Source organism: Cherax quadricarinatus, chromosome 15, assembly GCF_038502225.1.
Source record: "Cherax quadricarinatus isolate ZL_2023a chromosome 15, ASM3850222v1, whole genome shotgun sequence".
In the NCBI taxonomy this organism is placed as follows: Eukaryota; Metazoa; Arthropoda; class Malacostraca; order Decapoda; family Parastacidae; genus Cherax; species Cherax quadricarinatus.
The window spans coordinates 41182930-41209436 of NC_091306.1; the positions used below are offsets into that span (position 1 = coordinate 41182930).

Genomic DNA, 26507 nt, shown 5'->3' on the forward strand with positions numbered 1-26507 from the left:
TATCTGAAGATCAAGCTACAGTGCGGAGACTTAAATACTGTCGGAAGGAGAGGTGCAGAGTAGTAGTAGTAGTGAGAACGCAGCCACTGAGAGGTCACGTCCCTCTCAGATCAAACAATTTTCACTTGAAAAAGTTGTCCAAGGTGTTTTCTGTACCAAGATGCCATTGTGTTGCAGTGTCTGACACGGTGAATGTCAAAATCTACGACTTCAAGGGCAAGGATGATGGACTGATTACATCGTCTTTACATCACTACTGCTCCTGCCTACTTTCTGTACTCGACTGAAGAAGCCTACTGTGTAGGCGAAACGTTTCGGAATAAAGATGCCTAACTGTTGCCTATGTCTTACCTACCAACCTGTCGGTATTGTATACCATTTTGATATTCACCTACCATTATATTTCAGCCTAGTAACATCATTTTCCCCAACACGTACAGCGCCTCCTACGATGCACCAGGAATCAGTGTGACCAAGTCAATCACCACACTGCCAGCCAAACCAGTCTCTCTGCCGGTCTTGACCCTTCCTGACCTCAGTTCAATCCTGGCTGGAGCTTCGAGTCTGGCCGGAGGTCTGAGCCAGACACTGACTACTGTGGGAAAAGGAGCGTCACAGGTCCTGTCACAGGTCGTTCCTGCCGCGGCTGCTGGAGGAGTACAGGCTGCCAGGTTAGTCATTAAAACTTAAAACTTTACGTCCTCAGGGTTCAAGCTGTCAGATTAGTTTTAATAGGTCTGTAGGATTATTAGTAGTAGTCTATGAAAATATGAGAAGACCATAATTTGTCATCCTGATAGAGATACGCTGTAAGCCCCAGTCATGGCTTCAATATTCAGACATGGATTATTATTGCCATATTTGTATTGCTGTTACATTATGGGGAAGCGCTACACTCGTATTCAGAGGCCGCACCTCCAAAAACATACAAAACGTTTGCAGGGGAACGAAAATCATCTGAAATAAGCGATTCTCGCCAGAAATATCTGAGGTCTCCAGACTGGACAATCCATTTAACTACGTAAAATATTTCTCACATATAAATTTAAAATACTAATCACGGTGGATAGTGTAAGCCCGAATCACTGCTTAAGGAGGTTCAGACAATAAATACAAATATTTATCAGCAGCTCAGAATTCTACTGGAAAAACTCATCGTTGACCATTGACTTTGATCTATAAATAACAAAAAGGCACAATACCGTGACTGGAACGATACACAAATAACCCGCACATAAAAAGAGAGAAGCTCACGACGACGCCTCGGTCCGACTCGGACCATTGACAAAGTCACACTTGACTTTGGTCCGAGTCGGACGGAGGCGTCGTCGTGAGCTTCTCTTTTATGTGCGGGTAATTTGTGTATCCACAAACAATGCAAGAACTATTGTTCCCATGGAGCCAAAATACAATCATTCAGGTCCATATGCAAATTGATTATATTTTTTTATTAACCTATTTCATTCCTATATTCAATAGGTGGATATCTGACAATAAAAGAGAAGGTATCAGGGCAGCTACCACGGGACTGCAGTACGCTGGTCAGCTTAGCTCTTCTGTCCTCAGAGTTCTTCTTCAGGTAAGTGTTACAGTATTCTAGTCACTAAGAAGCCCTGAAACCGAAGGGGGTTATCAGGGGCGGATTAAGGTGTGGGTTTTAGGGGCTGCAGCCCAGGGGCCTCCGTCAGCTGGAGGGCCTCCGGGGGTTGTAGCCCAGGAGCCTCCGTCAGTTGGAGGGCCTCAAGGGGCTGCAGCCCAGGGTCCTCACAGTACCTGTAGCCCAGGGTCCTCACAGTACCTGTAGCCCAGGGTCCTCACAGTACCTGTAGCCCAGGGTCCTCACAGTATCTGTAGCCCAGGGTCCTCACAGTATCTGTAGCCCAGGGTCCTCACAGTACCTGTAGCCCAAAAGCCTCACAGTACCTGTAGCCCAGGGACCTCTTAGTGCCTTTAATCCAGGACTTCACAGTACCTATAACCCAGGGGTCTCACAGTACCTGTAACACAGAGACCTCCCAGCACCTGTAACCCAGGGGTCTCGCAGTACCTGTAACCCAGGGGTCTCACAGTACCTGTAACCCAGGGGTCACACAGTACCTGTAACCCAGGGACCTCACAGTACCTATAACCCAGGGACCTCACAGTACCTGTAACCCAGGGACCTCACAGTACCTGTAACCCAGGGACCTCACCGTACCTGTAACCCAGGGGTTTCACAGTACCTGTAACCCAGGGACCTCACAGTACCTGTAACCCAGGGACCTCACAGTACCTGTAACCCAGGGACCTCACAGTACCTGTAACCCAGAGACCTCACAGTACCTGTAACCCAGGGACCTCACAGTACCTGTAACCCAGGGACCTCACAGTGCCTGTAACCCAGGGACCTCAGAGTGCCTGTAACCCAGGGGTCTCACCGTACCTGTAACCCAGGGGTCTCACCGTACCTGTAACCCAGGGGTCTCACAGTACCTGTAACCCAGGGGTCTCACAGTACCTGTAACCCAGGACCTCACCGTACCTGAAACCAGGGGTCTCAGTACCTGTAACACAGGGGTCTCACAGTACCTGTAACCCAGGGGTTTCACAGTACCTGTAACCCAGGGACCTCACCGTACCTGTAACCCAGGGGTCTCACAGTACCTGTAACCCAGGGGTCTCACAGTACCTGTACCCAGGGGTCTGTAACCCAGGGGGTACCTGTAACCCAGGGACACGTACCTGTAGCCCAGGGGTCTCACAGTACCTGTAACCCAGGGGGTACCTGTAACCCAGGGACCTCACAGTACCTGTAACGCAGTACCTGTAACACAGGGGTAACTGTCTCACAGTACCTGTAACCCAGGGGTCTGTCAGGGGTCTCACCGTACCTGTAACCCAGGGGTCTCACAGTACCTGTAACCCAGGGACCTCACCGTACCTGTAACCCAGGGGTCTCACAGTACCTGTAACCCAGGGGTCTCACAGTACCTGTAACCCAGGGACCTCACCGTACCTGTAACCCAGGGGTCTCACAGTACCTGTAACGCAGGGGTCTCACAGTACCTGTAACCCAGGGGTCTCACCGTACCTGTAACCCAGGGGTCTCACAGTACCTGTAACCCAGGGACCTCACCGTACCTGTAGCCCAGGGGTCTCACAGTACCTGTAACCCAGGGACCTCACAGTACCTGTAACCCAGGGACCTCACAGTACCTGTAACCCAGGGACCTCACAGTACCTGTAACCCAGGGACCTCACAGTACCTGTAACCCAGGGGTCTCACAGTACCTGTAACCCAGGGGTCTCACAGTACCTGTAACCCAGGGGTCTCACAGTACCTGTAACCCAGGGGTCTCACAGTACCTGTAACCCAGGGGTCTCACAGTACCTGTAACCCAGGGACCTCACCGTACCTGTAACCCAGGGGTCTCACAGTACCTGTAACCCAGGGGTCTCACAGTACCTGTAACCCAGGGACCTACAAAATGTTCATCCGGCTCTGGGGGTTATACAGTACTATATTATGTTTGGTAGCAGAGCAGGTGTTGCGCAACTTAACATTAAGATCGACAACACTCTAATTGCCAGACATAATGAGGGCAAATTCCTTGGCCTATACCTCGACAACAACCTAAATTTCAGCACCCATATCCAAAACAAGGGAGGCCAAGCCATGATGACACTCTTCAGGTCACTTGTTCTATCTAGGCTGGAATATTGCTGCACACTAACAGCACCTTTCAAGGCAGGTGAAATTGCTGACCTAGAAAATGTACAGAGAACCTTCACGGCGCGCATAACGGAGATAAAACACCTCAATTACTAGGAGCGCTTGAGGTTCCTGAACCTGTATTCCCTGGAACGCAGGCGGGAGAGATACAGGATTATATACACCTGGAAAATCCTAGAGGGACTAGTACCGAACTTGCACACGAAAATCACTCACTACGAAAGCAAAAGACTTGGCAGACGATGCAACATCCCCCCAATGAAAAGCAGGGGTGTCACTAGCACGTTAAGAGACCATACAATAAGTGTCAGGGGCTCGAGACTGTTCAACTGCCTCCCAGCATACATAAGGGGGATTACCAACAGACCCCTGGCAGTCTTCAAGCTGGCACTGGACAAGCACCTAAAGTCGGTTCCTGACCAGCCGGGCTGTGGCTCGTACGTTGGTTTGCGTGCAGCCAGCAGCAACAGCCTGGTTGATCAGGCTCTGATCCACCAGGAGGCCTGGTCACAGACCGGGCCGCGGGGGCGTTGACCCCCGGAACTCTCCCCAGGTAAACCCAGGTAAACACATAACAAAAAAAGTATCCAAAACGGTGGGGATCCTCTCCAAGATACGATACTACGTGCCGCAAACTGCCCTTCTCACACTATACCATTCACTTATTTATCCATACCTCACCTATGCTATCTGTGCTTGGGGTTCAACTGCAGCAACACACCTAAAGCCAATAATAACCCAACAAAAAGCCGCAGTAAGAATAATCACTAAATCCCATCCCTGGCAATACCCCCCCCCCCACTCTTCATAGATCTAAACTTACTCCCTGTTCAGAACATCCACACTTACTACTATGCAATCTGTATGTACAGGACCTTAAATTCCAATATTAACCTTGACCTAAAACGCTTTCTTGATAATTGTGACAGGATCCACAGGCATAACACCAGACACAAACATCTCTGACATTCCCCGTGTCCGACTAAACCTTTACAAAAATTCAATGTATTTCAAAGGACCTAAAATCTGGAACACCCTACCTGAAAACTCTAGAGCTGCAGACACATTCATCACTTTCAAAACTACAGTTAGAAAACATCTTATCTCCCTGATCCACCCCGACAACTAACTACATGATAACCACCTGGTGGTTCACAGTTACACTCACTCACCCACTGACTATAAACCCAGAAATACTAATCTTAATCTTAAAATAATAAATCCTAACTAGTCACAAGTTTGCCTACGATACTCCAATATAGACACCTTGTATTGTGCCAAAACAAAAGCATTCACATTGCTAAACTCACAAATTATGATGTAGTCACATAGCCTTAATACCATAATCTGTAAGGATTTAATGTTAAGAATTAATCTAAGTCTGTTCGAAATGCCTAGCCATGCTAGGTGTCCTAGTGGCCCCCTCTGTAATTAGTATTTTATAACATGTAAACCACACAATACCCAAAACCTGTAAACCCCACTTTGTAAGCCTTATAGAGAATAAACTTGAACTGCATTGAATAAGTTTGATTAAAAAAATATTGATCGTAGCTCCAATTCCTTGGACCAAGAGCCCTTCACAAGAATTTAGACTGTTTAGAGAGGTTTCCCGGGTAGTCTAGCTTGTCTGATTTTATAGCATAAGATAAGACAGCCTCAGTAAATATAATGGCCTGTGATAAGCAAGTTCTTCTCCAGCCTAACACTTGCATGTTTGTTCAATAAACCATATAGATTCACGGCTCTCACTCAGTCTGCATGATTTCTTATTCAGTAGATTAATAGCACTATTCTCTCTTCTCCAAATCATTTATGTCTATTAAAAAATATGACAATCAAAATCGAGTAGCTTAATCTTTGCGAGGTCTATCAATCTTATCCTTCATCAGGTTCAAAGGTGAATGGGAATCTTTGTTTATGTCCACCGCTCGGCAACAGGCTTTTATTTTTCCGTTTATCGCAAGGCAGTGTACAGTGGCATGTACATTCACTATTTTTCTTACATTGCTCCTCTGTTGTACAAAAATGGTATACAATACAGACAAAATTGATAATTTAGACATATGTGCAACTTGTATTGATAAAGTCACTGGATGGCGAAACGTCTACAATAAATATACCCCAGATGTTGCACATGTCCATATTATCAACATTGCACCTCTGTTAAGAAAATTATTATAATCAGAACTAAGCGCTCAACCCACCAGGGTCATACATCTCTGTCAAGAAAAGTGTTCTTATTTCTCTGTCAGTTTAACGTTTTATTTGATAATTATTTTTCTTCGTGACCTCCGCATTTGTGAGCCTTTGTTTCTTGATTTGAAAATTTCTAGTCTTCGGAGTTCGTCCTCTCGCCTTGGAATACCCTTCCGATTTCACGAACTCTGCCTACTCACATGCAAGACGGACTTCTCACAAATACTATACTCCTGTGAAATCTCCTTTTCTTTGCCTTACCTATATTTCCACTTTCCTGAATCTTATCACCACCCTCCGTTCCTTAGACATCAAATTTTGACAAACACCCTTCGTAGTACTCTAGTCAGTACCTCTTCTACTGTCATTGATGCTTCCGAAGTCTACTCCACTTTCTGCTCCTCTTAGTCTTCTCCAATACTTTGGAGAAATTGGCTGCTCTTTCTGACGTAAAGAACACAAAATTTGTGTTAGCCTTGCCTACATTAACAACGCTCTTTTCTCTCATGTTAGAGGTGACAAGTCATCCTATTAACTGGTCCTCTGCCAAAACTGATTACCCTTCTAACCTTCACAGATGCCCTCTTGCTGACGCGTCCCTTATACACAGCTTTCCTAACATCAGTCTTAGCCTTGGCTTTGTCCCTGTAGACGCTTTCCTTTCTCATTACAATGCCAGTTGTTCTGACCTTACCTGGAGTCTACCTGGAGGGTATTCCGGGGATCAACGCCCCCGCGGCCCGGTCCACGACCAGGCCTCCCGGTGAACCAGGGCCTGATCAACGAGGCTGTTACTGCTGGCCGCACGCAATCAAACGTACGAACCACAGCCCGGCTGATCCGGCACCGTCTTTAGGTATCTGTCCAGCTCCCTCTTGAAGACAACCAGGGGTCTTCCCGTAATGCCCCTTATTGCTGGTAGGAGGCTGTTGAACAGTCTTGGGCCCCGGACACTTATTGTGTTTTCTCTTAGTGTACCAGTGACGCCCCTACTTTTCACTGGGGGTGGGTTGCATCGCCTGCCAAGTCTTTTGCTTTCGTAGGGAGTGATTGCTGTGTGCATATTAGGAACCAGTCCCTCCAGAATCTTCCAGGTGTAGATTATGATATATCTCTCTCGCCTGCGCTCTAGTGAGTACGAGTCAAGTGCTTCCAGGCGCTCCCAGTAGTTAAGGTGTTTGATGGAACTCATACGTGCAGTAAAGATTGTCTGTACATTCTCTAGCTCTGCATTTTCATCTGCCTTGAATGGGGATGTTAATGTACAACAGTATTCCAGCCTAGAAAGAATAAATGATTAACATGCTCTTTATCTCCTCCTCCTCCCTCTTATCTCCTCTCCTTCACCTTTTCTATATTTTCATTGCCTTTCCTGTGGGTTCTGTTCTATGGGAGTTTTGTCCCACTAGGATTTTGTCTTAATCTCGTGGGCCATTAGCTCTGCTGCAGAGCTTCTCGTTTGTTCTTAGACTACCTCCACTATTACTACTAATAATTCTTTGCTAACACTCCAAAACCAGCCCACCTTTATGTCCTAAGACCAACTATGAACTATCATTGGACACAGGGAGTGCCCTAGACACATTAGCTGGTCACTTTGCCAAATACCTTTTGGTTCTTCTAGGCACTGTTTAGTCGGGCAAACCTCAAACACTCGGGTGACCTTTTCTCTCGCATTTCCAACCTGAATGTCAAGAAAAGCATGGCTTCCTTCGCTGTCGCAGCTCTTTTCGCAAATGTTCCTACTGATGCTGCCATAAATATTCGGAGACAACCATGTCGTAAATTAAACAAGCTGTGAAGATATCCTAAACATAGATCCAAACCTCTGCCTAGAAAGAATGAACTCTGTGACACTTGAGGTATGCTCAAGGCATCTTCCTTTAAGAAAAAGGAGAAGATATAAACTAGAAAGAGGGAGACGCTCCCTATACAGGCGAAGGCGAAGAATCGGAGCTGCAGAAAGGAGCCAGTATGTCTGAAATGCAAAGGGAAGCACTGGGCAGAGAAATAGCAAATGTCGAACTTAAACTTAAGGAAGAACTAAAAGCCATCAATGAAACTGAAAAAAAAAATCTTAGGCCAAATCTAATGCGAAAGCAACATCCAGTATTGGAACCCTGCTTAGACGAGATGGGTCTTACATTGATGACACCAAGGAAACGAGTAAGATACTAAAGGCCCAGTATGACTCGGTGCTTAGTGAGCCGCTAACCAGCCTGAGTCAACAACCTAAATGAATTTGACAGGCTCAAAATTTGGTCAGTTCAAACATCTCTGATATCCTAACACCACACGACTTCTAAAAGGCACTAAATGATATACCAATGCACTCTGCCCCAGACCCAGACTAGAGTGCCTTTAGCATTCTGTGGAGAGGGAGCATGGGCAAAGGGGTTATCCTACAGTCACTTTAAACACACATAGCCCGGCTCCACAAAAGGGGCAGGCCAATAGTGCTAACTCCAATATAAAAATCTTTGAAAGGGTTCTAAGAAGTAAGATCGCCACCCTTCTAAATACCCATCAGTTACACAACCCAAGACAACATGAGTTTAAAACAGGCCATTTCTTCCTGTCCCAACTACTGGATCACTATGACAAGATCTTGGATGCCCTAGAGGACAAACAAAATGCAGTGTACACAGACTTTACAAAAGCCTTTAACAAGTGCGACTATGGTGTAAGAGCTCACAAAATGCGTGATAAAGGAACAACGGGAAAAGTTGGTAGATGGATCTGTAACTTCCTAACAAATAGAACACTAAGAGTAACAGTAAAGTCTGAGGCGGCTACAGTCAAACGCTGTTCCACAAGGCACAGTATACCCACTCCCATCCTATTCCTCATATCTGACATAGAGAAGGATGTCAGCCACAGCACCGTGTCTTCCTTTGCAGATGACACCCAAGTCTGCATGACAGCGTATGCCATCGAAGACACTGCAAGACTCCAAAGTGGACATCAACCAAATCTTTAAATGGGACGTAGAAAGCAATGTTAAGTGCAACGAAGACAATTTTCTATTACTCTGATATGGGAAACTCAGGAAATAAAATCTATGTATATAGGAAGATAAAACAAATTCAAACCACACAGTAGAGTGAAAAACTAATGTGAAGTACATGGGAGTGATAATGTCAGAGAATCTCATTTTCAAAGATCACAACAATGTATCTACCACATCTGCTAGAAATATGATAGGATGGATATTGAGAACCTTCGAAACTAGGGACGCCAAGCCCATGATGATTCTTTTGAAATCGCTTGTTCTCTCTAAGCTGGATAACCCTTGCAGTTTAGCGCTTCTTTTGATTATAATAATCTCTAGGCTGGAATTTTGCTGTACACTAATGACACCTTTCAAAGCAGGTGAAACTGCTGACCAGGAGACTGTACAGAGAACCTTCACGGTACACATAAGTACAATAAAATACCTAAATTACTGGGAACGGTTGAAGTTCCTTGACTTGTATTCCCTGCAATGTAGGTGAGAAAGATACATGATAATATACACTTGGAAAATCCTAGAGGAATTAGTACCAAATTTGCACATGAAAATCACTTCCTACGAAAGCAAAAGACTCGGCAGACAGTGCAATATCCCTCCAATGAAAAGCTGGGGAGCCACGAGTATGCTAAGAGATAACACAAGTGTCAGGGGCCCGATACTGTTCAACTGCCTCCTAGCATACATAAGGGAGATTACCAATAAACTCCTGGCTGTCTTCAAGACTGTGCTGGACAGGAACCTAAAGTCAGTACCTGATCAGCTGGGTTGTGGTTAATGCGGCCAGCAGAAATAGCCTGGTTGATCAGGCCCTGATCCACCATGAGGCTTGGTCACAGACCGGGCTGCGGGGGCGTTGACCCCCGAAACCCTCTCCAGGTAGAGGCTCACCGATAACAATGACTTCCCATTACCTCTCCAGGATTTCGTCAATCTAATGGATTTCTGTGTCAATTTTAACTTCTCCAAGTATCAGGATAAGAACATAAGAAAGAAGGAACACTGCACCAGGCCTACTGACCAATGCGGAGCAGGTCCATGACCCCATCCCCCCCGATAATCCCAATGACCCACCCAGTCTGTCCACCTCCACTCAAGGAATGAGCACGGCACCAGATCCAGCAGCACAAACTAGTCAGGTCCATCTCACACCCACTCATATATTTATCTAACCTATTTTTAAAACTACACAACGTTTAAGCCTGAATAACTGTACTCGGGAGTTTGTTCCACTCATCCACAACTCTATTACCAAACCAGTGCTTTCCTATATCCTTCCTGAATCTGAATTTTTCTAACTTGAAACCATTGCTGCGAGTCCTGTCTTGGCTGGAAATTTTCAGCACGCTATTTACATCCCCTTTATTTATTCCTGTTTTCCATTTATACGCCTCGATCATATCCTCCCTAATTCTACGCCTTTCGAGAGAGTGCAGATTCAGGGCCCTCCGTCTATCCTTATATGGAAGATTTCTGATACATGGGATCATCTTTGTCATCCTCCTCTGTACGTTTTCCAGAGCATTTATGTCCATTCTGTAATACGGTGACCAGAACTGAGCAGCATAGTCTAAATGAGGCCTAACCAAGGGTATATAGAGTTGAAGAACAACCTGAGGACTTCTATTATTTATACTTCTAGCTATGAAGCCAAGAATTCTGTTAGCTTCATTGCAAACACTAATGCACTGTTGTCTTGGTTTTAGATTACTGCTAACCAGAACTCCTAAATCCTTTTCGCAATCAGTAGTATTAAGATCTACATTATTTAGTTTATATGTGGCATGGTTATTTAACTGTCCAACATTTAGAACTTTGCATTTGTCAATATTAAACTGTATCTGCCACTTCTCCGACCATTGCATCAGTCTATTCAAATCATCCTGGGGTTCATAGTGTCCTCATTAGAATGAATTGGACGGCCTTTTTGGTGTCATCAGCAAATTTGCTTATGTCGCTATTTATTCCCTCATCTATGTCGTTATTTATTCCCTCATCTATGTCGTTTATGTAAATTGTGAACAACAATGGGCCAAACACTGACCCCTGAGGAACACCGCTTGTGACGTGCCCCCATTCTGATTTCTCCCTATGTATGCAAACTCTCTGCTGCCTATTTGTCAGCCATGCCTCTACCCAGGAAAAAAATTCTCCTCCTATTCCGTGTGCCTTAACTTTCCTCAATAGCCTCTGGTGTGGAACTTTATCGAAAGCCTTACTGAAGTCCATATATACAATATCACTAAGCTTTGAGATGGCAATGGGCAGCCCACTCAGTGCTTTGCTCGCCAACCTCTTCATGGAGAAGTTAGAGACAGAGAGGTTATACAGCGAAGGAGCTTGTCTACATCAAGTTAAGTGATTTTTCTTTCATCCTCCAAAACGCCCTCTCCCTTCCCTTTCAAGGCAAGCGAAAATGCTGACCTGGAGAATATACAGATAACTTTCACTGCATGTATAAGTACAATAAAGCATTTAAATTACCAGAAACACTTGAAGTCCCCAGAACTGTACTCCTTGGAATGCAGGTGAGAAAGCTATATCATAATATACACTTGGAAAATCCTAGAGGGACTAGTCCCAAATTTGCACACAGAAATCACCTCCCTATGAAAGGAAAAAAAAAACTGGGTAGGCAGTGCTACATCACCCCAATGAAAAACGGGTTCCATGAGTGTCAGGGGCCCAAGACTGTTCAACTGCCTCTCAGCATACATAAGGGAGATTACCGATAGACCCCTGGCTGTCTTCATGAGGGAGCTGGACAGGCACCTAAAGTGAATACCTGACCAGCCGGGATGTGGTTTGTAAGTAGGTTTGCATGCGGCCAGCAGTAATGGAATGGTTGATCAGGCCCTGATCCACCGGAAAGCCTGGTCATGGATCAGGCCACGGGGGCGTTGACCCCCGGAGCACCCTCCAGGTAAGCAGCAAGAGGTTACTTCTGATACACGAGATATTTTATAAGCACTAGATGTTTTTGAAGTCTAAGAGTGCTCATTAATACAAACTTGTATATGTTGATAACTTCAAATTTTGAAAGATTTTTTTTTTATTTTTGTGTGTAATGCGTAGTGAATTTTATCTTGTAAGCTGTTGCTGCTGTTTATTCCCTTTCCCCCACTAAATTCTTATTATTCTCTAGGGATGGACGTCACTGATGTACATCTTTCAAGTTTTAATTTTGCATGAAGATGAAATTCAGTGTATACATGCTGGTAAACCATAATTAGAACTAATTTATTGGCAAGTCATATCTACTGACAAGTGTCAGTAGTGTTACTGATTCCCTATGTGATATACTTGTGTAGTTATCCCCAGTATGTTAGTACTGGGGAATGTACTCATACCAACCGTTACTGATTCACCACCTCCCTGCACGAATCACTGACTATCACTGAACGTTACTGCTGACCTAGTATGATTTGAATGCCACTTGCCCTCCAGGCACTCGGCAGCTCAGTTCAAGTAGAGACGATAGAGAGGAGGCAGGTCAGGATTGGCATTCCCCTTATTTTACCGTTAATATAAGTTACAAAGCCACCCATCATGTGTGTTTATTCGCTAATCTGTGATTGAACCCCATTCAACAATTGGTGGCAGTGTTGCGGACACGGACTTACGGGTGTTTATGTAGATAAGTAGATCAACTTGGGTCATTGTGAGTGCCACGGTTTTTCTAACCTTATACTTATTGCCATTGATATGCTCAACTACTCGATAAGGACCAACAAACTTTTGATCGACCTTAGGCATTGCAGATGTTTTGTTACAGTTAGTCAACATAACTCTCGAACCTACTTTAATTTTGGTCGGCTTTGCTCGAGCATTAGTGACTCTTGTAAATTCTGATTTTGATTTATGAAGTGTTTCACGGAATCTTCCAAAAACACTTTGAGATAAGCTGGTACGAGTTGCTATGAAATCATGAGGGTTGTAATTTTGTTTTGGGTTAGAATACAACAACTCATAAGCAAATACTTATCTACACTGTACAACACATAATGTCACCTATAGAAACATTGTAAGCAGAATTTATGGCACACTGAACATCAGGTATAACTTCATCCCAAGTTTCACTGTTGGGATTGATAGTGGCTCTCAAGACATCAAGTGCTTTTTTATTGGTTAGTTCCACTAACCCATTACTGGCAGGATGATGGGGAGCAATGGTAGATTTAGAGATTTTGTACAAAGTACGCAAATTTTCAAGAATCTCATTACAGAATTCACCTCCATTATCTCTTACTAGGGACTTAGGAGTTGTATGATTGCAGATGATGCGTTCTTTAAATGCTTTAGCTACTGTCTCAGCAGTCTTATCTGCAATAGGAACTAACTTGCAATATTCGGTGAAATGTTCAACCATAACACTCAGATGTTTGTTGCCTTGGAGAGAACATTAGAATTAGTTAACAGATCTAGCACAACTCTATCCCATTGAATTTGTGTTGCATGCAGACACATTTCTTAACATGTTCAGAAATATCAGTTGCCATACGAAGTCAAAAATATTTCAATCTGGCTTATTTTACAGAACAATCCATACCAGGGTGTGCAACACCTGGTACATCGTGAACTAACTGTAAGGCTACATTCACTAGTGACTGTGGAATTACTAACTGGTACACCGGTCTGCTAGGAGTACCCAGCTTGGCTGTGCCATAGAGTAATTCGGGGTTATTCATGATTCATGACAGTCACAGATGGGTGTTGGTGACTTCACAGTCAGAATAAGATCTTCCTGGAGCAGGAATCGAATCACACCAGACCACATGGGATCTATTCTCAAAGCATTCTTTGTCTTCTGCACTAAATGAAGGGTTTGCCGTTACTATACTGACATATCGCGATAAAGCATCTGTGACATTTGACTTGCCAGGTAAGTGTTCAAATGTAGGATTGAACTCTTGGATAGTCAAGGTCCATCTGGCTAACCTTCCAGTGGATTCTTCAGGAATAAAGGTATCAGTGGAGCACGGTCTGTCTAGACATAAACAGAGTACTGACATATAATGTCGCAGAAGGGCTTTAAAGACCATACTATTACTAAAACTTCTTGCTCAGTTACTGTATAATTACATTCAGCCTTCGTAAGAACTCTGCTAGCAAATGCAGCTGCATTGTACTCGCCATCAATCTTCTGAACTAGTACGGCACCTATGCCAATTGAACTAGCATCAGTTGTCAGATAGAAGGGCTTAGAAAAATCAGAAAATTTCAAAATTGGAGAAGATGTTAGCTTTTCTTTTAGAGTTCGGAATGCTCTTTCTTGACAGAAGGTCCAAACGAAAGGAGCATCATTCTTAAGCAACTCAGAGGAGCTGCTATGGAAGAAATAATGGCAATGAAAGATCTATGAAACCTGCTAAGCCCACAAAGGATCTTACGTCATCAGCAGTTTTGGGAGATGGAAAAATTAATACTGCAGTTACTTTACTTTGGTCAGTCGTAACCCCTCTAGAAGTGACAACATGACCAAGAAACTTGATTTCTAATCTGAAATTTTTACATTTAGACAGTTTGATCTTTAAATTGGCTTCAAGCTTACCATGTCCTACATCAAGTCTTTTCAAGTGCATATCCATGTCTTCAGACATGACAATTACATCTAAGTACACCATAAGTGCATTACCTATGAGGCCTCTAAAGATATTAGAGAATGTGACAGGTGAAGATCATAAACCAAAGGCCATGCAGAGGAAGTGATAATGACCTGTAGGAGTGGAAAATGAGGTTAACTCTTGGCTGTCCTCGTGAAGAGGGACTTATCAAAACCCTTGTAACAAGTCCAGGGTCGAAAAAACTATGATGTAACATAAAAGGTCACCAAGTACAGGAAGTGGGAAGCGATCTGGAATAGTTTTTGCATTTAACTTCCTAAAGTCAATCACTGGGCTCCAAGTACCATCCTTCTTAGGTACTAGAATCAAGGGTGCATTCCAGGGTGACTTGCTAGGTGCAATAACTCCATCATCAAGCATCTGATCGATCAATTCTTCTGCAACAGCAACTTGTGAATGAGGCATTCTGTACACAGGTATATAAATAGGTCTGGTACCAGGTTCAAGTAGGATACAATGGGACAATAAGTTCATTATACCCCCATCTCGCCTCGTCTGGGAAATTAGTGGGAGCTAAGTCTCTCTATTGGAGGAATGGATTGATCCAGTGAAGTGGATGGGCTCTACCTGGTTGAAATAGCACTGACCCACTTGGATGTGTTAGCCATTGCAACAGAGTTGGATCTTCCCAGAGATAACCATTCTGCATATGTAAATCACACCCTAGTAGAGTTGGGGTTAAATGGAAACCTGTGCAGATGAATATATTTTAAATATAACAACTCGTAAGGCAAATGCTTATCTACACCGTACAACGCATAATGTGAAGTGTCCCCTTAAGAAGCATTTTAAGCAGAATTTATGGCACACTGATAATCAGGTATAACTTCATCTCAAGTTTCACTAATGGGATTAATAGTGGCTCTCAAGACATCAAGTACGTACTTTCTTATGAGTGCATTCCACTAACCCATTACTGGCAGGATGATGAACAATGGTTGATTTAGAGATCTTGTACAACGTACACAAATTTTCAAGAATCTCATTACAGAATTCACCTCCATTATAGGTTACTAGGGACTTAGGAGTAGTATACCTGCAGATGTGTTCTTCAAACGCTTTAGCTACTATCTCGGCAGTCTTATCTGCAATAGGAGCTAACAATATCTGGTGAAATGATCCATCACAACACAAATGTTTGTTGCCCTGGAGGGAACATTGGAAATTAGTTAACAGATCTAGCACAACTCTTTCCTAGGGTTTGCTAGTAGTTGGATACACCTGGATAGGATTAGGACCATTAACATTGCTTTTGTGTTGCATGCAGGCACTACATTTCTTAACATACTCAGGTATATCAGTTGCTGTAAGAGGCCAAAAGTATTTAAATTTGGTTTGTTTTACTGAATGATCCATAAGAGGGTGCACAACACCTTGTACATCATGAACTAGCTGTAAGGCTACATTCACTAGTGACTGTGGAATCACTAACTGGTATACCTGTCTGCTTGGAGTACCCAGCTCGGCTGTGCAATACAGAAATTCGTGGTTCATGACAGTCACTGATGGGTACTGCTGGCTTCACAGTCAGAATAAGATTTTCCTGGAACAGGAATCAAATCCCACCAGACCACATGGGATCTGTTCTTTGAGCATTCTTTATGTCTTCTGCACTAAATGGAGGGTTTGCTGTTACTATACTAACATGTTATGATAAAGCATCTGCAACAACACTTGACTTACCAGGTAAGTGTTTAAAGGTAGGATTGAACTCTTGGATAGTCAAGGTCCATCTGGCTAACCTTCCAGTAGATTGTTCAGGAATAAAAGTGGAGCATGGTCTGCCAAGACATGAACAGAGTACTGATATATAATGTCTCGGAGTGCTGTAAAGACCATACTATTGCTAAAGCTTCTTGCTCAGTTACTGTAAAATTACGTCTATCCTTCATAAGGATGCGGCTAGCAAATTCAACTGTTGTACTTGCCATCAATCTTCTGAGCTAGTATGGCACCTATGCCAATTGAACTAGCATCAGTTGTCAGATAGAAAGGCTTAGAAAAATCTGGAAATTTCAAGATTGGAGCAGATGTTAGCTTTTCTTTTAGAGTTTAAGAAAGATGTTCCTTTTGTTTGGGCCTTCTGTCAAGAAAGAACATTCCAGGTAAAAGAAGGGGAATGCCAAGCTTGACCTGCCTCCTCTATCATCTCGACTTGAACTGAGCTGCGAGTGCCCGGAGGGCGAGCAGCATTCAGATCATACTAGGTCAGCAGTAACAGTGATTTAGTTAGTGATTCACGCAGGGAGGCTGTGAATCAGTAACGGTTGGTATGAGTACAGTACCCAGTACTAACATGCTGGGGATAACTACACAAGTGTATCACATAGGGAATCAGTAACACTACTGACACAAGTGTCATCTAGTGGTTGTTACTCTTGCTGATGCTTATGTACTTGTAATGGGGTTTTATAAAAATTACTAACTAAAGGGGCAGGTTTGGCTACTTAAATTTTTGTTATGGATCAATTATCTTCTCATATGTCATTCTCATTGATAATAAATTTCTTAAGTAGCCATGATAAGTTGATGGATCCTCTTACAAGTACAGTGGACCCCCGGTTTACGATATTTCATTCCAGAAGTATGTTCAGGTGCCAGTACTGACCGAATTTGTTCCCATAAGGAATATTGTGAATTAGATTAGTTCATTTCAGACCCCCAAACATACACATACAAACGCACTTACATAAATACACTTACATAATGGGTTGCATTGGGAGCTGATCGTAAACCGGGGGTCCACTGTAATTGTATCAACTGATAGATCTTTGTAATTAGTTATATGTTCTGATAGGTCCTTTGCAAACAAACAAACTTACCAATACTTTCTCTTATTAGTGATAAGTACCAATAGGTAACATTGTTAGTGGTTGTTTCTAAATCATCTTACCAGGAATCAGTTTGTTCATTTGTAGCAATATTTTAAGGCTCATTTAGTGCTCATTCCCATTATAAACTCTTCATGAAAGATTAAGAAATGATTGTTGCACATTTCAGGTGCCCAGCATAAAGGCTCGTGTACTGTCAGAGGTAATTCGTGCCAGTCAGCCCCTGACCTATGCCATTAGTGATGTCCTAGCCGAGTCTGCCGATGATTTAGGAGACATCTTTGCAGCCAAGAATGATATCCTGAGGGATGCCTTGGAAATCTTCATCCGGCTGATACAAGATACCCTGGCCCTGAAGGGACGAATCATTGCTAAACTCGGTGCCTCTGGGCTGGATGTTGGTGCCACTGCCTTCAACGCTGGCGTGAGAGTTGGTGGGGCATTTATAGAGTCTGCTGGAGGCATAGCTTCTGCGTTAGGTACAGGAGTCGGAGACCTGATAAGAGTTGCCTCCACTGCCAACTTCCCACCACCACCTCCCATCACTTTACCACAGCTCCAGCTGCCTGTCATTCCCCAGATCACCCTCCCATCACTGGACCTGTCTAAATTTGCTGCTCAGGTCACTCTGGCACCTCTTCCACTGCCTTCTAAGCCTGCAGTCACACCTGCACCAGTCTCATCCTTGTATGACTCTCCCTTATATACAGTCGAGAAACCATCTGTCCCTTCTCCGTTATATACACCAGGTCGTTAAATTAGTTCTTGTCTTTTGAACCAATCATTTCATTAAGTTGCCATTTTAGACTAATGTACAGTAGTTATACTGCACTACTTCAGGACTAGCTAAGGCTTTACATTAATCTGTAAAGTTATTATGGCACTTGTTGAATTTAACATGTATGTAAGTTATTAAAAGCTGCCTGATTATTGGCATTCAGTAAAGAGAGAGCACCAGGTTTATTTTATACACCAATAAGTCATTTTTGATAGCTAGTTACATTATATCTGAAGTGGTTCAGGTCATAGTGCTCTTCCATATTTTAGCTGGAGATCCACTTCATATATTACTTGCCAATGTGTTTGTCCACTCAATTTCACAGGTGAGTACATTGCTCCTTCACGTGCATTGCTGAGTGTGAATATGGAATTGCCTCACCTATTGTCACTCGGTAACTTTCCCTATAGAAGACAGATTATTATATTAGTGAACTAGCACTAAACCCATATGGGTCATACACCTAAATAAAAACTTTGTCTATGCTACATCCAGTCATTGTATTCGTAGTTTTATAGACAGCCTATATAAAGTTCGTGTCAATCTGTTAAGATAACTTGCATTACATAGAATGCATCTAATTGCTAAGGACAAGGTATATTTAATGTATTATTGTTTAAACTGTTATTTCAATTTCTGAAGAGCTTTTGTTAACTTATTTTTAGTTCTGTTTCAAGCAGCTGGAGATGAGCTCTGCTTCTGTTGACTGTGTTGCTCTATATATGCAAATTATTTCTGAAAGCATCTGACTAAGTCAAGCTACTAAAGTTTCATGTCAGGCAGTTGCTACTGTCTCTTTCATGAAGCACCAGTAATGTATAACCCACACGGGTTTAGTGCTACATTTTTAACAAGGTAATAATTACATGAAACAGCCAAATATCAATGGGCAAATAAACAAGATAATCAGCAACTTAAACTATTGATATAATTAACCAAAAGTTAGTTTCTAAAAAAAATAATAGAAAAGAATTCGGATTCCAAAATGTATAATTTTGCTTCTCCACAAAATAACTTTGGTAACTTATCACCATGTTAACATTTCTTAAAGCAAAATTATACTATAGTCATATTACAGATTTTAGAAGATGGGCTGACATACAAAACAGAAGCAAAATATCCTGGTCCTGTTGTCTTTAAAATTATAATCACTATATATATGTTAATGTTTATGTCCTCACTTTTCATAATCTTTATTTAATATGTAAAATATAGTTTTTTCTACATATACATAGACTTGTTTACTTGCTTCACATTTCTTACCCAAGTATTACTTTTTCTTAAATGTTATCACTTTATTCCTGTTTGGCTAATTATTCACTCCTGCACTGACAAATACAAGATACGTATAACTATACTGTGTCCTCAGACTGTTGTACTACAAAATAAACAAGCATACATTCAGAGTTACATGTATTCTGCTCTGTTTCTATATGTATATTTTTCTGAAAGAATGTAATATTTGTTAATACACTATATACAGTATTTCATAATTCTCTGTTCCATACTGTGTTCTCTAGATTTGTTGTATTAATAATTTAGTGTGTATTTCTGCATTATTTGTTCATTGGCAGCAGCTAAGGTCATGTCTCAGAACACAGCCTGCCAACACTTGCCCACATATAACACAAGTTATGGCTGTATTACCCATCATACTTGTCATGTATGTATGAAGTGTGTGTGTGTGTGAGAGAGAGAGAGAGAGAGAGAGAGAGAGTGTGAACAAGCAACATGTACAAGCAAGTGTTGGCTGGTTGGCTACAAGGAAGGCTGAGCTCTGCCGTCAACGGTGCGCGTTACCTACTGTGTTGTGAAGTAATAAAACTGTTTTTATCAATCTTGTGTTTTCTTGCAACAAGTTTAACCAAAGTTTGCTTGTGAATAAACATTAGAAGCTAGTACACACAAGTATACCTAATTTCTTCGAGTGAGGGAATACAAACCTAGGAAATAATAGTGAAGCAAAACTATGACAATCTTACCCACAACAGTTCACTACTACACTACTTCCACCTCAATTTTCCAAGGATACTAGATACCAATGAAAAATTTCTTTACCTGAAGGTTACTTAAGACCATTCCAGGAGTCACTCCCTCCATGGAGCAGTCCCAAACCAAGAATCCTGCTTGATGGCCTCATCAACAAGGCTGTTGGTGCTAAGTGCAGGCAGTCCAATGTATGTACCATGGCTTGGCTGGTCAGGGACAAACTTCAGGCAATTATTGTGTTTCCTATTGAAATTATCCAATTCCATATAGAAATTTAAGTTTATTTATCCAGCTAATCTTCCTAATACCATGTTCACTTGTCATGACTAAACACTGCCCACCATTTTTCCCTCTCACCCACAATGGCTTCCTTATCTCGTTCCCTCCCACAACACAAGCACCCTGTTCTATACCTAGCCTCTGCTAATCCCCTCCCACAGCCCAAACACCCCCCTCATTATACCCTCATTTATTTTCTCCTACAGCTCAAGCACTCCCTCCTATATCCCCTCCCACAGCTCAAGCATCCCTCCTATACCCTCCCACAGCTCAAGCAGTACTCGTCATAAACTGCATTGGCCCCTTCTAAAATCACAAACAAAAAAGGTCATCACTTGCATCTTAGGACATACTTCAATCATTTAGGAAACAATTCACACACATTTTGCAGATTGTCATGGGCTAAATTCCTCCAAGACTCGTGGACAGTATTCTAAAACTGTGGGAGTGGGCTGATATCCTTTCCTTAGTAGCAAATCTTTCTCAGCCCAGAGGTTCTCAATGGGGTTAACATCTGAGAAGCTTCCTGGTTGGTCATCAAAGAAAGGTACTTCAAAGTTACTGAACAGCAGATTTTGCGGTATGGCAAGCACTGTTTTGCATAAAAACCTTGCACCACACTGAAAAATTCAGGCACATAAATAATTTCTAGGTATGTTTGTACAGTTACCATCATTGACAATGGTCTCCTTGGCTTTCCTAGACGTACTAATGGGTGGGCATATAGCAAACACTGTCCTGAAGGGACTGACACAACCAGGTCCTCACTGGCACTCACACATTGCTGACTTCTATATTTATTTAGTTTGATGACCTGCCTTATGTATTCCAAGGCTCTCTGCAATTTTCGTACCAGTGATTTACTCCTATCCATATTAATTCATCAACAGCCGAAAATATCTGACAGACAATATGCAGGGGGATGATGGGCACAAACTGTCCACCACACAAGGCCAGAAGGCACTTAGGATGCAGCCAGCAGTTTCTAATATATTATTATTATTATAATCAAAAAGAAGTGCTAAACCACAAGGGCTAAGTTTCTACTATAGGCAAGCCTATAGTATAAGCTTCTGTTTCATCAAATGTACCTAGGTAGGCTATTACTTTGGACATTGCATTATGTCAGATGCCACCCATTCATCATACTATAATGATGAGCACCATATGAGGATGAGAAATGGTAGACTTTAGGTTACAGAGCTTGTTATTTTGCTTAGTTTAGGTTTTGCTTTCATTCCTAATCTTTGTTTCATTACATCAGAGAACTCAACAGCCTAAAATTTTTTTTTTGCGATCAGTACTTACCGAGATATAAGAGGCATAAAGTTGGCAGAAAATTAGCTGCATATGGCAACAGTGGCAAATGCTGCTCACCTAGTAAACTCTCATTTTACTTCCATTCGAAGGTTTCTTGTTTTTTCCACTACATTATTTTTTCAGGTAACTTATGTGGCCTGTGAGACCAAAGTAAGGTGCAATGTACATATATACACTCGTATGCAACACAATAAGCGCACAAATGTTCTCATCAATATATTGTTTACAAAACTTGTTTACACAAACAATACAAAAAACTGTTTATTACTATTATTCTATAATATATATATACAAATGTACAGTCATTGGACACTTTCCCTAGAACTGCTGTAGCTTGTGGAATTCTTTGAAACATGGGTATAAACACAGTGGTGTTTTACACTCCTCACACAAAACGAGTGTGTCTGTTTTTGTGGGAGGTTTGTGGTATGTGCACAGACGTAACACCTCTTCTGAGCAGTTTTCTTGAGTAGTAGTAGGAGACAGTTGTATGGGGTAGTGATCATCAGGCCTCAGATAAGAGGGTATGTTCTGATAATTTTGTGGGTGCTGGTCTATTGCAGGTGTTGTTCCTTGGTACTTGAATATTATTTGTCTGATGACTGACAAACAAACAAAATTCACCATATTTGGGTTTGTTGTTGTTCTTCAGCTTATACACATTATAAGCATTCAGCATGGATATATCAAGAAGATGAAAAAAGTTTTATGTACCACTTATAACTCTTGCAAACCCAATCTGCATTTCACATTTGTCCACTAAGTGCATACTGAGGTTGTAGTCCATCACAGCTGCAGGTTTTAGAATGAGTTCATTGGTCTCTCTAGTCTGCCATTTCATGTCGGTGAACTGATGTCAACGGGACATCACGTTTGTCATGCCACTGAAATGCCATGATGTCACTGGCAGCAAATGTCTGTACCTCACCACTGTGAGAGCCTGCGTCGAACCTAGGCATGTGCTTATGATTTCCATGCACTGTGCCACACACGTCTGTCATGTTCACTTGCAAGAGGTAACTGAGTAAGGGGCTTGTGTATGAAATCAGTATATATGTCCCTTACCAAGATATGGTTCCATCATTGTTCTAACCACATCACCAGAGATACCCAATAACTTCCTGGCACCATGGTAACTCGAGTTTCGAACAGCTCCCAACTTGAACAATTATGCAAGTGTATTTTTGTAAATGCTATTGTAAGTGTATTTTTGGGGGTCTGAAATGGATTAATCTAATTCAAATTATTCCTTATGGGAACAAATTCATTTGGAATCAGCACTCGAACAGCCTTCTGGAATGAATTAAGTTCGTAACTCGAGGTACCATTGTATCTCTCAATGTATTAATGCCATTGTACACAATTATATCCAAAACCAGACCAGTTTTGCAAACACACAGTACAAATAACTTTATACCAATGCATTTCCTCTTGCTTGGTATGTACTGCTTGAATGACAGTCTGCCTCTGAACAAAATCAGACTCATCAATAACAAGCTTCCTGGAGGGATAAAAAATACATACAGCACTTTTGTTTCAGGTACATAAACATAAACATATAACCTGTCATTTGTCAGGCCTTGTTTTGCCTGAGAAGTGTAGCATACGTAACAGTAGCAGAAATCGATTCAATGGTATATCAGTAATACCTTTGGTTGAAATCAGGCAGTCTGTCAACTAGTATGTGGTGACAGTGTGCTTATACACATGTGGCATAAGCATTATTGTGGCAAAGAACAGGTACGTCTCTGCCACAGTTGTGTCCTTCCACTGGTGTAGCCGTGACCTTGGTGAAAAAATTGTGCTTGCCATGGTGTACTCATAGTATGTGTTGCTTTCCTTGACAATAATTTCCATCAGGGGTTCATCAAAGAATAACAAAGCATTCCAGTTCAGTGGCACTCTTCCCAAGTGCACACGATGGCCGTATTCCACTTTGTGTTTCATCAAAGTCATGGGGATTGGGAACAAAATTGGCACCTTCATGCCAATCCCAGATGCAGTCTGCTGGTGGGTACTGGATATTGACAGGTGGTTGTGGCTGTGGAGATTGTGGTTGTGCAGGTTATGGGAGTGTGGGAGTGGTTGAGGCCGACTGTGGCTGTGCTGAGTTAGCAGTGTGGCTCGCTGCTGGTGCCACATGACTAATGCCCCCACCACTACCCCCACCTGCTGCCCCACGCACGTTACTCATCCCCACTGTAACAATATCATCATCTTCACTATCAGTTCGTGGTGTAGGGCCACAGAATGTACTCCATGATTTACTCCTTTGCCTTGGAATGGCATATGGCACACTACCAGAACGTATGCTGCGTTGTACATACTGCCGCTTCAATGGAGAATACAGTGGACCCCCAGTTTACGATATTTTTTCATTCCAGAAGTATGTTCAGGTGCCAGTACTGACCGAATTTGTTCCCATAAGGAATATTGTGAATTAGATTAGTCCATTTCAGACCTCCAAACATACACGTACAAACGCACTTACATTAATACACTTACATAATTGGTCGCATTGGGAGGTGATCGTAAAGCGGGGGTCCACTGTACTCTCCCTCACTGTCACAACTCTAACCGCTTTCAATAGCTTGGAAATCACTATCACTTTCACTGCTTACATCTGAGTCCTGTATACGGGGAAATAGTTTCCTCTTTCATCCTGGTATGGGTGAACGTGAATGAGACGGCCCAGCACCAGAGGTGGAAGGTTGTGGGTCATCTGGGCTTTCATCACTAATTATGTTATCCTGGGCACTGCTTTCAGTCACACCCTCCTGAAAACCATGGAATTCACTTTCACTGGCACTTCCATCACTGTTTGAACTATCACTTAGGGACAGAAGACCTCCAATTCAGCGAGGAGTAAGGTACTTCTTACCACAAGGCATTGTGAACAAGGACTACTAAAATGGCATTCCCACAATGCTCCAATGTGTCCCCGATTTTTTTCATACTGTGCATACCCGTCACGCAGACCCATTCTCTCACATGTAGGCCTACTGGCTTTGTCCCGCTTGATTTGAAGCCGCTAGAATTCATGCAAATTAATACATCAAAAACACTGGCTCGTAAGATGTAAATACACGACTGAAACAGTCAAAGGGTTATTAACCCGTAAACGGTCCAAACATATATATACGTTTTTACCGCTAGTGCCCCAAACGTATACATACGTTTTATTTTTCCTGCCTTTAAATTTGGCACGAATGGCCTGAGATGCCTTGTCAGCATAGAATGGGTTCTAACACTCAGTGTGTGCGGTTTTAAAAAAATCTGGGACAACTTAGTACCTTGTGGGAGCACCAGTTAGAGCAAACAGCACAGCAAACACCTGGGATTCACTGATGTCATGAAGTATAAACACTCCCATTTTAAGAGGAGAGTGATTTTGACCGTGAGTTTAGTGGCTTTGAGGTGGATGTGGCCACAAGTGGTCGAGGAAATATAAAAAAAATTTGATAATAACCCGTGTGCAATATTTGTGCAACACCCTTTCAGAATGTCTTATAACCTATGCCCTAAGTAAAGAGAAACAATTCTGGCTGGCTAGCTGGCTGGCCAGCTGCATGGCAGCCAGCTGTGTGGCTGCCGGCTGCTGGCGGCCTGGCTCTATCCCCGTTTCTCTGTCTGTATCTATGTCTATCTCTGTCTGTATCTCTGTTTATCTCTGTCTGTCTCTGTCTTTGTCTATCTCTCTCTATCTCTTTCTATGTCTGTCTATCTCTGTCTCACAGGTACACATAAATACATGTATACATAGTGTAAATTATCTAGGATAACCCAAAAAATCCAGACAAAGTGCTATACTCTGCATGAAGATGTGAGTAAATGTGATGACAATACAGTCTTGTGGCTCTCTCAGAGACAGAGAGCTAGACAGATAGACAGATAAACAGGGAGCTTGACAGACAAATAGATAGACATGTTTGTGTACCAGCGAAAACAAAGCAGGTCCTAATCTTTTCTTATCAAATCTTATCACTGCACCCTTGTGAATGCTCATCAAACGTCAACTCTTATCAAATGTTATCTCATCTTATCACTTCACTGTCAGGGGTGGACTTTGTTTTTCATGCTTCAAGGGAACTTATCATTTTATTATTATTACATACTCCTCTTCTCCTCCTCCTTCTCCTTCTCCTCCACCTCCTCCTCACTATTATTATATACTTCCACATATCCAAAACATTGCTGGGACCTATAAATACTTTGTATATCTTCCAAGATAATAGTAAATGACCAAGGTAAGTGAAAATGTCCACCTGTCAATGTGTTTGTGACAATGTGAGTACAATTTCAGTACCTAATACTAGCGTCAGAACAAAGATTGGTTATGAAATGACACGAACTACTATAAATTGTAATTATCAGAACATTAAAATTATATAAAATATGAAAAATGGAAAAAAAGGTATATCGGCAACACTTCTGCAAGCGGCAGCGCTCCATGTTGCCGCCAGGTGATCGCCAAGTGCCAACTTTGCGGCCTCATATCTCGGTAAGTACTGACTCTAAAAAAATTTTTTTTATCCTATAACACTTAGTTCGGGCGAGATAAAAGCGACTATTGGCAGAAATGTGGGCTAGTGCAAAGATGAGTAGTGGGGAGGTTGAAGAGGGTTGGAATAGTTTTAAAAATGCAGTATTAGAATGTGGGGCAGAAGTTTGTGGTTATAGGAGGGTGGGGGCAGGAGGAAAGAGGAGTGATTGGTGGAATGATGAAGTAAAGGGTGTGATAAAAGTGAAAAAGATAGCTTACGAG

General features: G+C 42.4%; 1 protein-coding gene across 4 annotated transcripts in view; it reads left to right on the plus strand.

The window, feature by feature from the left end:
• The window catches only part of LOC128703310 (uncharacterized), a 36004-nt gene extending 16013 nt beyond the window's left edge, over positions 1–19991 (plus strand). For all 4 annotated transcript variants that reach the window (XM_053797923.2, XM_070085308.1, XM_070085311.1 and 1 more), the window contains 3 exons: positions 441–671; positions 1480–1579; positions 17546–19991. In XM_053797923.2, coding sequence (XP_053653898.2) covers positions 441–671; positions 1480–1579; positions 17546–18133 — 919 coding nt within the window. In that variant the 3' untranslated portion in view covers positions 18134–19991. The remainder of the gene's footprint in view (positions 1–440; positions 672–1479; positions 1580–17545) is intronic.
• Positions 19992–26507: the final 6516 nt, after the last annotated feature.